The sequence below is a fragment of the Hibiscus syriacus genome, unplaced genomic scaffold (genome assembly GCF_006381635.1).
Source record: "Hibiscus syriacus cultivar Baekdansim isolate YM2019G1 unplaced genomic scaffold, ASM638163v2 tig00111008_pilon, whole genome shotgun sequence".
Taxonomy (NCBI): Eukaryota; Viridiplantae; Streptophyta; class Magnoliopsida; order Malvales; family Malvaceae; genus Hibiscus; species Hibiscus syriacus.
The window spans coordinates 1,854,018-1,868,053 of record NW_024062951.1 but is presented as its reverse complement, the minus strand read 5'-3'; the positions used below and the strand labels follow the sequence as shown (position 1 = coordinate 1,868,053).

The 14,036-nt window shown below is 37.1% G+C and overlaps 1 protein-coding gene across 2 annotated transcripts; it reads right to left on the bottom strand.

Annotated features, from left to right (window-relative positions):
- Positions 1-192: 192 nt before the first annotated feature.
- LOC120149814 (SUN domain-containing protein 4-like) lies at positions 193-5,285 on the bottom strand. Of its 2 annotated transcripts, XM_039162523.1 has the most exons (5): positions 5,212-5,285; positions 4,478-4,663; positions 1,810-3,080; positions 1,619-1,704; positions 193-469 (listed from the first exon to the last, which is right to left on the bottom strand). In XM_039162523.1, exons 2-5 carry the CDS (start codon positions 4,635-4,637, stop codon positions 220-222), a joined length of 1,767 nt encoding a protein of 588 aa, XP_039018454.1. In that variant the 5' UTR covers positions 4,638-4,663; positions 5,212-5,285; the 3' UTR covers positions 193-219. The 2 variants fall into 2 exon arrangements, with proteins under 2 accessions (XP_039018454.1, XP_039018453.1); XM_039162522.1 differs by lacking the exon at positions 5,212-5,285 and having other exon boundaries at positions 4,478-4,917.
- Between the last annotated feature and the right edge of the window lie 8,751 nt (positions 5,286-14,036).

Genomic DNA, 14,036 nt, shown 5'->3' with positions numbered 1-14,036 from the left:
TGCTTTAACATATTATATATAGCTACAAATCAATTACACTTGTATGTTTATATATATCAAACTCAGTTACATTTAGTTTTTAAGGATAACGTTAAAGAAGTTGAAACTTTGATTAAACCTACTTGTTAGGCTTATTATGATTATAGAAGGATTGAAACAAATGCACAGACAGACCATCTTACCAAATTCCAAATGTAAATGCCATCATAAAACATATATTTAAATAGATAATATAAAAATGATTATGCTACAACTGCATAGCAACAAGAGCCAGGAAGAGCTACGCGACCAAAATTTCCTCGGCTTCTCCATTCTTTCAACACTAATAAATGACATGTAAATGCTCAACAACATATCTACCAATAGCCTCACAATAGCAAACAATCCGAAAACTAAGGTTACAACAAATACCGCCATGAACTTATTCTCCATCGATGTCTGTCTTTCCAAAACTTTTTCAACTTTCCACCTGAAAATCAATGTCAATTATCACCAATCACACAAGTTCACGTTAATTAGCAATAAAAGCCACACCAGATTTCTTTCAAACAGCCCCATGGAATGGTTTGCATGAATATTCTCAGTTTTACGTTCTAACCATGCTGCCTTCTCCTTTACATGATATTGCATACAATTTGATATAATGCTATGCAATCATAAATACGAGGTGTATATGCATCCAGTAAGAAGCTGGATCCAAATTCCAAATGTAAGTATTTTATTAGTTTTCATCACCTTCAAGAATGCATCGTTATTAAGCCCTAACTATTGGTTTTTATTCATCAGTCCCTAACTAGCTACCCCACATAGCACGCATTAGAAGGCCTCGTTTTCTGCCAAGAGAAATCCCCAGTAATAAGAAGACTGGTAGCTTTCTTCTACTAGTACAAGTAGCTTAGATCCAAACATTTCAAGAATCACCCATCAACAAGACGAGAGCATGGTAGGAAGGATAAAAGGGATAGAGATGGAAAAACTTCTAATACTCCAAATCATTATTCCCACATTCTAGCTAAGTTATTTAAATATTTTCCCATCCTACTTTACCCCAAATCTCTTTCTTTCCTCTATTTTCTTTCCAAATACGATGAATGAGAAATAATTTACATTCCTCCCTTCCCCATTTCTTTCATCGCCTTTTTTCCTTCACTCCATTTTGCCTCCTTTCTAACAAACATAGTGTAAATATTTCACACCCTAAAGAATGAAGAAACCACAAACCAGCCATCAAACTGTAGTTTTTTTCTTAACTGCTTACAAAAGTATAAATGAAAAATGTTTGCATATATCGAAGAAAAAATTTACTATTTAACATATATTTTTATTGAAGATGTCAAATTTAGAATGCAGTAACAATAAACAAAATTCAAAAGTTACAAAAAGAGATAAATTATAACCAAATCGCTGAAATCACATTTTAAAGTTTTTGATGGTTTCAGTGATTTTAATTCAGCTTAATTGTTTGTTATTCGAGGGAAAAAGAATCATGTTTATACATTATCCTAAAATTAGCACCGAAGTGAACCAGGTATAAGTTTAAGATAATAAATTCATACCATAGGCTTATTACACAAATTTTAAAAAATGAAATTTCAGAAAATTAATCATGTAAACTGACCTGAGATCAGCATTGTCTATGACTAAAGCATTCAGCTGTACAGAAACCAGAGATTTCCAGGATGCAATATCAGCAACATCTTTAGCCTGATAAAAGAAAAGAAAAAACAAAATTATTACCAGTTAAAATACACCTGATTCAAGAAAAAGAAGAGAAAAACTATTATTGTATCAACTTCGAGTTTCACATACAATGATATTCTGGTTGTCGAGGAGATCTTTTATATTTGCTTTAATTTTATCCAGCAGTTTATCTTTTTCTCCTATGTCTTCATCTAATTCTTTAAAAATATTGCTATACTTGGAATTCAACTCTTCTAAGTACCGCTCCAAAACAGATAAACTTAAGTCTAAAGCTCGAACTTTCTGCATCAAAATTTTTAGAACACTGTCTCCAGGTACTCTGCCAACTTGTTGATGACGAATTTCTTCAACTGGATTGGGAGCAACATTTGTAGCATCAAACTGCGCATTTGAGTTCTCCACTGAAGGCTCAGATCCCATTTCCTTGTGTGAACTTTTTTGTATATCATCGCGATGAGTGGACTCTGCTTGTGATGCCATTGGTTTCTGATCACGGACTCCATCCTCAGGTGCAAAGAGATTATCCTGAACAGAGATCAAATCCTCCAGCATTCTCTCTACTGCATCCACTCCATACACTTCAATAACACTCAGCGTACAATAAAATTCCAAACCATAATGGCTCAGAAGGTTTAACTTCAAATACCTAACCCACTTTGGTTCCTGAAGAACAAATCTCTGAGAAAGCTTCACATTGGCAGCAGTAAAGTTCCCCAGATTAGTCCAAACATCTGTTGGGAAAACCAAACTCCCAAGCAACTCAAATTGTTTCAGATTAGAGGAGTAATGTTCAAAATTTGCTATTTCAATGGTGTCTACTAAAATTTCTTCTGAAAGTTCTATAACAACAAATTTCTCTTCGGCTGAACAGGGATTTCGTAGGTACTTGTCCTCATCTCTGCCTAAGATATTAGAGGCACCCTTTGCTTCCTTGTTGTATGCCAGGACCTTTGCTCCTTTTGAAGCTGAGGCATAGTTGTATTCTTTACCCCCAGGCTCCAACCTATGCATTACTCCTGCCTGACCAGTACCAGATTTACTTTTAGAAAAGAATGCTCGGCTCTTGAATTCGTCAAGACCAGGAGGCAGGGTGTGGGACAGTCTATCAGACTTTGGAGAGCTATTTTCAGATTTTATATCTGCAACAGAGTTTCCAGCATCAAGTTGCTCATTAGTAGAGACAAGAGTTTTGCTAGTTTCATCACTTGCTGGTGAATCATCATGAAGATCTGTGGTCTCAGCAATATTTGAACAAAAACCATCATGAGAAGAAAAAGAACAAGATTCGCCCACCAAACATTGACCAGGAGAATCAGCATGTTCATTGTGTCCCATCTTAGCTTCATCCCATGTTGATAAGCCAAGGACTACAGACCCACCTATAATTAATAAAATAACAGAATTAATAGTAAGAAGACATGCAAATGCTTTCCAGAAATTACAGATTATCCACAGTACATAAATAAGAAGACCCACATTTTCTAAATTTATGGAAAGAATAATTTGCAGTCTCAGACAGAATTCCAGGAATAACTTGAACAGTAAGCGCCTGTACTACTACGAGGAAAACATCAATAACAAATGCACTCCAGGAGACATAAATACTAGAGATATGAAAGATACTGAAATAGTCAGTAATAAAATCTTTTCCAAACTTCAACCATGCAAAACAAAATGATGAGACATTTAAGGAATCAGAGAGATGGGACATTGATAAATTAGTGAAGTTTCATGAAAAAGATGAAGAAGTATTTTAGTTCCTAAGTATAAACAGATTCGAGATATAGATTAAGAAAACTCAACAGAAGGGTAATAGCTTAAAACATTTTTTCCTCTTCTAGAGAAGTCATTTGAAATAAAAAATACATTCAACATTTTTCCATAACTTTAGGAGTCAACAACTTACTGTTAACAGATTAGTACAAATGTAAAAAAGAGAAGCTCAAATAAAAACAGAAGAATTAGCATAGATATATCAACTTAATGATCTGATGTTCCACTAAATTTACAAACAAATTGAGGTCTAAAGGAAGAACAACATTGCTGCTAAAATGCTCTGCAGAGGCAAGCATGGGATAACTGAACAACAGGTAGAGAACCATGCCAACACTTCTTATTCTTCGTCCTTTCAAATATCATGTTAATTCACGTACTGAATTAAACTAGTTTCAGCTTTATACTCTATAAAAATATTGATTAGATATCTCACGTACTGCTCTATTATTAGTGCAATAGTATCACAATATTACCAATGTTCTTGCATTTTTTGAATTTATCTGTTTAGTTGCAATTAGCTAAAAATGTAAAGCCAGTCTTATTTACAACTTTTTCACATCCACTCCTTCATTCGCACCAAACTGATACTTTAATAACTTAATGAAAGCATTGGCCTTCCAGATGACTTTCACCCAACTACTCATGGCAGATTTTTACCATAATTATCAGACCACATGAAGGGGAGGAATATAGCAATAGCATAGGAAATGACCCCACTGATCCAAAGAATAATTACAAGCTTCAAATAGTATAACAAGTACCGAGGACGGATTGCACCTTCAATCAACCAAAGAGTAATCTAAGATTAATAGCAGCCTAATTACGAGCGGATGCACAAGAGTTATGTATGGAGCAGAGGTGGAGGTAGAAAATCCAGATGAACAAAAGATCTAATACAAGGCTGATCAAGAGATGGACACATCTAGAACATCAGAACAATAACAATTTCGGTCAGGAGAACATGACAGTTGAGCCGAAGCAGATGATAATGAAAGACTACCTCTATGACCATCACCATGACAAAGCCACAAGCTGAAGAGAGAGAGAAGTCCCCACAAAACAAAAACCAAAGATAGAGAAACCTTGTAGGAGCGGCTCCCTCCAAAAATAGCCCCATCCAAAGCTCTTCCTTGGAGAAGAGCTGTTCGTGATATCTGCATAGTGCATCTATCCAGTATGCCACAGACTGCAAAATAAAAGTGTGGATGAAGACCAATCGGCATTCATATACAACAACTTGTAGATTCAGCTAAAGACTTTTAGAATGGCTTTTAAACTAAGCAAGTCCACAGAAACCAAATAAGGGGCAAGAAAATGATTGCTTCAAACTTCAAATTCAATCACCAATCAGATATCAACAAATACGAATCTAAAAATGGGTACCAATTTTCCCCATCAGAAAAACCATCTTTACTAAACAAAAGACCAATCGAACCGCGAAATTCATCCCAGATGCTCTCTCTTACATAGAAACAAAATTATCATCAATTCTTCCATAAGGCGATCATATTTACGTCCCAAAAGAAATTATACAATTGTAAAAAAAGGACAAATAGATGCATATCGACTTAATTTGAATTTTAATTTCCATAGATAGATCAAATCATTATCAATTCCTGTTTGTTTTTATTTCAGCAATTTCCGCAGCCACAATCAAATAGCATAAGCCCTTCAATAAACAGGGAAAAGGAAGAAGAAAAAAACTCAACGAATAATAATTTAAGAAATACTCACTTCAGAATTCTTGGAAACTCGAATGGCAAAGAGTAGATCCAATCTAACAATAATTGAACAAATAATAGAGCACAAAAAATATATTAATAAAAAATTAAAATCATAACAAAATAAAAATGAATTCACCTGAAATTTATACAAGATGAAGAGAAGAATAAGATCGATAGTATTTATTTAATGGCAAAAAGAAAATAAATAAAAAATCATTTGTAGATAGAAGAAATCGAAAAATAAAAATTGAAAGTAACGACAACGTATATAAACTATAAAAGGGTGAAGGAAAGTGTCGTGGTTAAGTAAACATTAAACCAAAGAGAACAGCGAAACTGCGTAGTTTGCGTTGCGGGGATAGTCCGCGTTCTTTTGTCCCATCGCGGTTATTAATTTGTCCACTTTGGTAACGGCACGTACTGTTTTTCAAAATTCAAATAAATACAAAGCTCTCCAGTTTCGAATAGTAATGGACAATCTATTTTATACATATTATTTTATAAAAATTTAAATAACCGGCGATCAATCATTATATATAAGGGTAAACTACACGATCAGCATCTTAGTTATCATTTTTGTTTTGTTTTGGTCACTTAATTATTTTTTTCAAAATTATATATAATATTACGTTTTGGTTTTATTTCGTCACATACCGTTAAAAAATTAATAGAATTGATGATGTGGCATTTTTATTTTTTTCAATAATGATGTGGAATTATATTATGTTAACAAAATTTGTGATGCGGAGATAGAGATTTCAACTCATTCTTTACTTGAAAGAATTACAAATTTGAGGTGGTAAAAGCCAACATCATTCATCATCATCAAAATACTTATTTATTAAAAAAAGGCTTAAATATATAAAATGTGACCAATCTATGTCCATTTTTTAGATTAGTGTTTAACATTTACTTCGAAATAGTTTGGTGTATAACGTTTCATTTCGTTACTCAAAATGAGTCAAGCCGTAACGAACCATTAATTTTATCCGTTAAGTGACACGTTTCACAATCTCATAATTTTAAATTTTATTTTTTTAATATAAAAAATATTATTATATTTATAAAAAAAAGCTTTATTTCTTTTAAATTTAAAAAAAAACCCCTCAAAATCCTCAAATCTTAATATTAACCCGCAGTCGTCGCCCTTTCCAGCCACAACCACCGCCGTTGACGTATTCCTTGTCATCATCCTAGTTATAAGTCGCCTTAGTTGTCGTCGATTGGCCGTCAAAATCACTTCGGTTGTGATTTTCATCCTAGGGTTCACGGGGTATAAAACGTCGATTTGTCATCGATTGACCGTTGATCAAACACGATTTCATAGGGGTTTTGCTCATCGAGGGGGAGGTGAGGTCAGGTGGAGCTTCATCAACGGTAAAGGGCCAGGGTCGGCATGGGTTAGCGGTTGAAATGAAGGTTTTCAAAGTTTTGGGTTATTTCAAAATTTATGTATTTTCTTTTTTAAAAAAATATATAATTTTTTAAAATTATCAGATTGTGAAACGTGTCACTTAACGGAGAAAACTAATGGTATGTCATATCTTGATCCATTTTGAGTAAAGAAATGAAACATTAGATACCAAACTGAAACGAAATAAACGTGAAATAAACGTTAGACACTAAACTAAAAAAACATGCATAGATTGAGAACCTTTTGTACATTTAACCCTTAAAAAAAGAAATATATTCTTTCTATCCTCACCTTGATCCTTATGCTTTTCAAGTTTTTAATATATTATATTTATATATTTTCCACATTTTAATAGTTTATGTTATTAAAAATAAATACAAAATTTTTTCTAAAAAATCCTAAGAATTTTTAAAATATAAATAATCCTTTAGAAAATATTAAAATTAATAGAATTGTTAATGTAACATTTTTATTTTTCATTAATAATGACATAAAATTATCATGTCAACATCATCATTAATTTTTAATCAAATTAAAATTAAAAATTAAGTATGATTTTAAGAAAAATAATAACTAAATAATAAAAATGAATAACAAAATCTGTAATGCGGAGATAGAGATTTCAACTCATTCTTTACTTGAAAGAATTACAAATTTGAGCTGGTGAAAGCCATCATCATTCGTTATCATCAAAATATTTATTTATTAGAAAAACAAAATATATTCTTTCTTTCTTCACCTTAATCTGGTTTCCTTGCTCATATAAGGTTGTGGGAAAATTTATTTTACCATATAAGACATCCACCATATTATTTACTGAATTAAGGCTTCTTATTGATCTGAAGACGCCGTACACTCCTGTAGTCTTTTCAATTTGCCTGAAGACGACATACAGTCGTGTAGTCTTCTTCAATTGCCTGAAGACGTCATGTAGTCGTGGAGTCTTCATATTTAGCTTGACGATGCTTGAAACATTTGCCGTCTTTAGGTTGGTACTATTCAATTCACCATAGATAGGGAAATAATCCCTAAATTAAACTATATTGAGAATTAAAAAATCTCACTTATATTATCTCGGTCATTTTGCCCCCTTAATCTTTATGCTTTTTTTATAAAAAAAAATGGACGTTTTAGCAATTTTATGAGCATATTATATAAAAGATTAACAAATGTAATGTGTTAAAAATAAATAATTGCTTTATTATCTATGGAAAAGGGTAAATTTTAGAATTATACATGAATATTTATTTAATATTCAACTTGATAACTTTTTTCTCTTATTGAAATAGTGATTATTTCATTCCCAAAAAAAAATGAAAGTATTACAAACAAACATGGAATCCAAAGAGGTCCTTAAAAAGCCAGATTAAGAGTATAAATAGTTTATGGTTTTCTTCGAAAATCAATCAATTAAGTGTTTTTTTACATTCAATTAAAATTTTAAACTGATATATTAAATAAATCTTTGATCAGAATTTTTTTTGTCGAATGTTGTTATGTTGATATGGTAATTAATTTTATCGAAGTATTTGAGGACCTTATTGATGTGATAATTGACGTGTGAATGATGGAATGATATAAAATGATTATCGATTTTTTAGAAAAATTAAGGATTTTTTTTTTAAGTTTGAATGTTTATTTAATTGATTCGGAATATAGCAACCCCAAATGAGACAGAACTTAGAATAGGACGAAGCACATCCAATCCTTCTGAATGGAGCTATTTTGATAAGGCAAATTTGGCAGGAGATCATAACGAAGGGGGATAAAGTGCCTTGGCACTCCTTGATTTAGTTCTCCCTCCACATCCCTAAACATAGCTTGATAGCATGGATGGCTCTGTTAAATAGGCTTCCTACACGTGACCGCCTTCAAAGCATGGGGATTGTTACTAATGGGATTTGCGTTCTATGCAACGAAACAATGGAAAGTCGGAATCATTTGTTCTTTGAATGCTACATTGCTTCTTATTTACGAGAGGAAATATTGCTTCTCAATGTGCTAAAGAAGACCATATTATCTTGGGAGGACATGGTATCTTGGGTATGTAACTCTTGGAAAGGCAAATCTCTCCTTACCACTATCCTTAAACTTGCTTGGAGCGCTAAAATCTATGTCTTATGGGAGGAACGCAACCGAACAATTTTCAAAGGATGCTCCCGAAATACTGATGAAATCCTTAGCAGCATCAAAGATTTCGTAGGAATTAAATTAAGAGGGAAAAAAATAAACTTTGTATATCATGGGGTATTGATTAAACCGATCGCCTTTTTTGTAATTAGTCTGTAATTTTTTTTTGTGATCGGTGATTTTTTATAGCAGATTTTACTTCTTTCAGTAATAAAAATGAATTATCCAAATGAGGCATAACTTGGCCTCCCAAAACACTACCAAGAATTATTCTTAAACCAGACCCTTTGTTTGCTTGTGTGGTGTGTATGAATGTGCTTGTTTCGAGGGTGTGGTGTGTATATCCTGAATTTGGGTAACTACTGTGTTGACTGATATAATCTTCTTGAAGGCTTTCTCTACATTCTAATGGTTGAATGTTATTGTTGTTGTGCACAAAGAACCCGTTTCTAGCTTTCCTGATATGCATGGTTATCACCAATCAACGTAGTGTTTTTATTTATTGGAGCAGTGTGGGGGTCATGGTGGAGTGAGTTTGTACCTAAGCTTGTTGGGAGATTGTCCATGTTGTTGTCTTTGGAGTGAAAGTGCATTTTTCTGGTGCTTAATAGAGACTTGGTTTGGTTTTACGGTCGTGTGGTTGTAGTTAAGCTGCTTGACCTTTGCTATTTGTGTTATGGGCATTTTGGTCTCCGACGAGTTCTGGTTCTTGATTTCTACTTGTTAACGGTGCTTTCCTGTTCTGCGTAATTTGATGGGAACCGTTCGAGTGGTGCTCGATGATGGTGGAATGCAGATTAATGGGTTTTGTTGGGAGTTGATTGATGCTGGTTTTTGGTCCTGTTGAAAACAGGTTCATTGGTGCTTCCTTGATGTTTCCACATGGCAATGGTGAGATGCGTTTTTGCTTAGTTGGGTATTTAGGCCCATCGGTTTTGACCTCACTTTTGGGGTGTAATCTTCGGACATTGCCATAGTGTATATTTTTTCCTTCATATAAGTTTAAAGAAGTATTTTAACGAGACTCATGGTCATGTCGTATTTTGTATCTGAAATCAAGTAATAACATATGAAGTATGTCCATTTTAAAATATATATATGTTTATTTAATTCCTAAGTAGCAAAAGTATAAAATTTTAAAAATTAATAAAAATATAAAAGGTTCAATAAAATTTATTATTTAAAAAGAATTTAAATAATAATTATTTAAATAAGTAAAATAAAATATAAATATAATATCTAAAAATCTAGCTCGATAAGATTGAGTCAATAATTGGTTAATCGATTCAAATTCCCTAATTTTTCAGATAAAAAATTTGGAACTTAAACACCTCGAACGTGCGGCCTTAGTTGCCTTCTTTCCCGATGCGGCTAAGTCAGCTTGAAAACAACCCAAACAAAGTTGCTTAGATTTCCAACGGAAGCAAAAACAAGAGAACTTAGCACAAAAAGAAAGACAAGAGAACTTTGAGAGAATGCTCTGTGATTTCTCAAAATGAAGAAGTGAGTACAAATGAGGAGGAGAGGCCTCTATTTATAGTGGAAGCTCCCCTCAATGAACGGCTAAGATCTAAGTACATCGACGGCCTAGATTAAATACAATCTCCTAAATCTCACAAATCAAGGGATTGTGATTACAAATCTCTCTAAGTAAGGAAACTCTATCAAGCTAACTATATGTTGCCTTAGATAAAAGATTACAAAGTTTATGGAAAGAATCATGAGGATTTTGCATTAAACCAAGGATTCTCCTGCCATAAACGTGCAAGGCTCTTCATCTCCATAGAATGGGTCAGTCTTCATGGGTCCAGAAAGGTCCAACACGCCACATAAGTGCTCTTGGCCTACTCTTCGTGTGTTGACCCCGATTGTGGGCTCACAGTCCGTTACATCCTCCCCCACTGCTTCCGATGACGCCCTCGTCACTCGTCTGGCATGAAACTGGTCTATCATGGTCTTGAATTGCCAAATTCCCTCGGCATGCTCCCAACTCCCTTCACACTCGGGTTGTCCCTTCCATAGAACAAAGTACTCATGCCTTGGGCGGTGTCCTGGTCGTCGAATAACTCTTTCTGCCTGTATGTCTTGGATCTCCTTATCATAGGAGACTGCAACTTCGACTGGCGCTCGGTGGGACTTACCTCGATCTGGATCTTCTGCATCTTGATGGTACGGTTTGAGTAGACTCACATGGATGACGGGATGCGCTCGGATGGTTGGAGGCAACTCCAACTTATAGGCCATGGTGCCTACCCGCTTCACAACTCGGAACGGACCCTCGTACCTCCGCACAAGTCCCTTGTGCACATCTGCATGGCACAAAATGTTGGCCAGTTTCTCAAGGACAAGATCGCCAACTTCAAAGTTCACGTCCCTACACTTTCGGTTAGCCCACTTCTTAGTCCGCTTCCCCGCCTTGTGCAAACAAGCTCGGGCTAAGTCATGCTGCTCATGCCACTCCTTGGCAACATTGTGTGATGATGGATTTGGCCCCTCATACTTGGTAACAACCGTGTTGGGTGTCAACGGTTGTTGCCCGATCACAATCTCGAACGAACTCTGGTTTGTCGCATCGCTCCGTTGCAAGTTGTAGGAAAACTGAGCCACATCCAACAACTTTGGCCAGTCGCATTGGTTGGCACTCACATAGTGCCTCAGAAAAATCTCCAACAAAGCATTCACTCGCTCGGTTTGCCCATCAGTTTGTGGATGAACTGCGGTGGAAAAGTTCAAGCTCGATCCCATTAGCTTGAACAACTCTGTCCAGAACCTTCCTGTGAACCGTGTGTCTCGGTCACTAATGATGGTTTTCGGCATTCCCCAAAACTTCACCACGTGTTTGAGGAACAATCGAGCCGCCTCCATGGCTGGACACACCTTAGACGTTGGAATGAACATCGCATACTTCGAAAACCTGTCAACCACAACCATTATACTTGAAAATCCATCAGTCTTGGGCAAACCAATGATAAAATCCATGGAAATACTTTCCCATGGGCGCTCAGGAATGGGCAAAGGTTGCAATAGTCCCGCCGGTTTCTTTGCCTCAATTTTGTCTTGTTGGCACACAAGACAAGTCTTCACATAGGCTTGCACATCTTCAGCCATGTGTGGCCAATAGTACTGCTCCGAAAGTAGTGCCAAGGTCCGATCAACTCCTGGATGTCCTGCCCACTTGGAATCATGGCATTCCTTCATGAGTTCCTTGCGCAGCTTCCCATATCGAGGCACAAAGAGACGATGTCCTCGATAATAAAGCAACTCCCCCTCGAGCCAAAACTCCCTGGTTCGCCCCTCCTTAGCTCCATCAATGATTCTCTCGGCCACAGGGTCATGGGGCAACCCTTCTTTGATCCTCTCGAGCAAAGTACCTTCCACTGTCTCGATGGCATATCTCCGGCTTAAGCCATCCGCAACACAGTTCACCTTCCCTGGTTTGTACTCCATGGAAAAGTCAAACTCGGCGAGAAACTCTTGCCAACGAGCCTGCTTGGGAGAGAGCTTCTTTTGGGTGAGAAAACAACTATTTGCAATATTATCGGTAAATACCACAAACCTGGAACCAAGCAAATAGTGTCGCCAAGTGCGCAAGCAGTGCACCACTGCAGTCATCTCCTTCTCATGAACCGAGTACCTCCTCTCGGTTTCATTGAGCTTTCGGCTCTCATATGCAACCGGATGTCCTTCTTGCATAAGGACTCCACCAATGGCAACATCGGATGCATCGGTGAAAACAACAAAAGACTTGGTGTAATCTGGCAACACCAATACGGGCTCATTCACCATGGCTTCCTTGATCTTTTCAAAAGCCTCCTGGCACTCCGTGCTCCATTCCCACACCTTGTCCTTCTTGAGTAACTCGGTCAAAGGTGTGGCAATCTTAGAATAGCCCTTCACGAACCGCCGGTAGTAGTTGGCTAGTCCCAAGAATGCTCTCAACTCGGTCGCTTTTGTGGGTGGCTTCCACTCAACAATAGCCCGAATCTTGTCCCTATCCATTTGGAGCTTACCTCCTCCAACAAAATGGCCTAGGAACGACACTTCCTTCTGCGCAAACGAGCACTTTTCCTCCTTGACATAGAGCTCGTTCTCCCGTAAGACTTGGAACACCCTTCTCAAGTGCTCAACGTGTTCCTCCAAGGTCTTACTATACACCACAATGTCATCAAGGTAAACTACAACGAAACGATCAAGAAAGGGTTGTAGTACCTTATTCATCAATATGCAGAAGGTAGCAGGGGCATTTGTGAGGCCAAAGGGCATCACTAGGAACTCATATGAACCGTAGCGTGTCACACAAGTAATCTTCGGTTCATCGTCTTTGGCTATCCTGACTTGGTAGTATCCCGACCGCAAATCCAACTTGGTGAACCACCTTGCACCACCAAGTTGATCAAACAAGTCGGCAATCAATGGGATTGGGTACTTGTTCTTCACAGTGAGCTTGTTCAAAGCTCGATAATTGATGCACATTCGGAGGGAGCCATCATGCTTTTTCTGGAATAGCACCGGTGCACCAAAGGGTGCCTTCGACGGTCGGATATACCCCGCATCTAGGAGTTCTTTCAACTGTCTGCGAAGCTCCTCTAACTCTGGTGGGGCCATACGGTATGGTACCTTGGCGGGTGGCTCCGCATTCGGCACGAGCTCAATCTTGTGGTCCACCTCACTCTTTGGTGGCAAACACTTCAGTAACTCTGTTGGCATTACATCCCTAAACTCCGCCAACACTCGTCCCACTTCAGTCGGGACTTCTCGGTCATTGTGGGCTCAGTTCCCACCAATGAAGCCACAAAAGTGGGTTTCTCCCTACGCACCCCCTTTGAGAACTAGATCGCGGACAACATCTTGGCATCAGCTCTGGACTCTCGACTCACCGGAACAATGCATTGGTGCTTCGGATCACAAATTACTAGGCAATCGGCAAATGGCAAGGGGAATACATTAATCCGATCAAGGAAACTAATCCCAATAACAAAGTCGAAGTCATCGAGTGGGATTACCTTTATGGACTCCTTCTCGGTCCATCCTCCAATGCTAAGCTTGATTCCTCTTGCTTCCCCAACAATCGGAACTTCATTGGAATTGACGGTTTTGATGAACCCACTTGTCTTCTCCACGCGAAGATCAAGTTTCTTGGCAGCTTGTTCGGATAAGAACAACTCTGAGGCACCTGTGTCTACTAGTGCACTCATCTTTTGACCTACCACTGTGATGTCCACGTGAATCAGTCCCTTCTTCTTACGACCCTTCTTGATCTCCATGGAACTAATGATGGAACCAAACTTCAA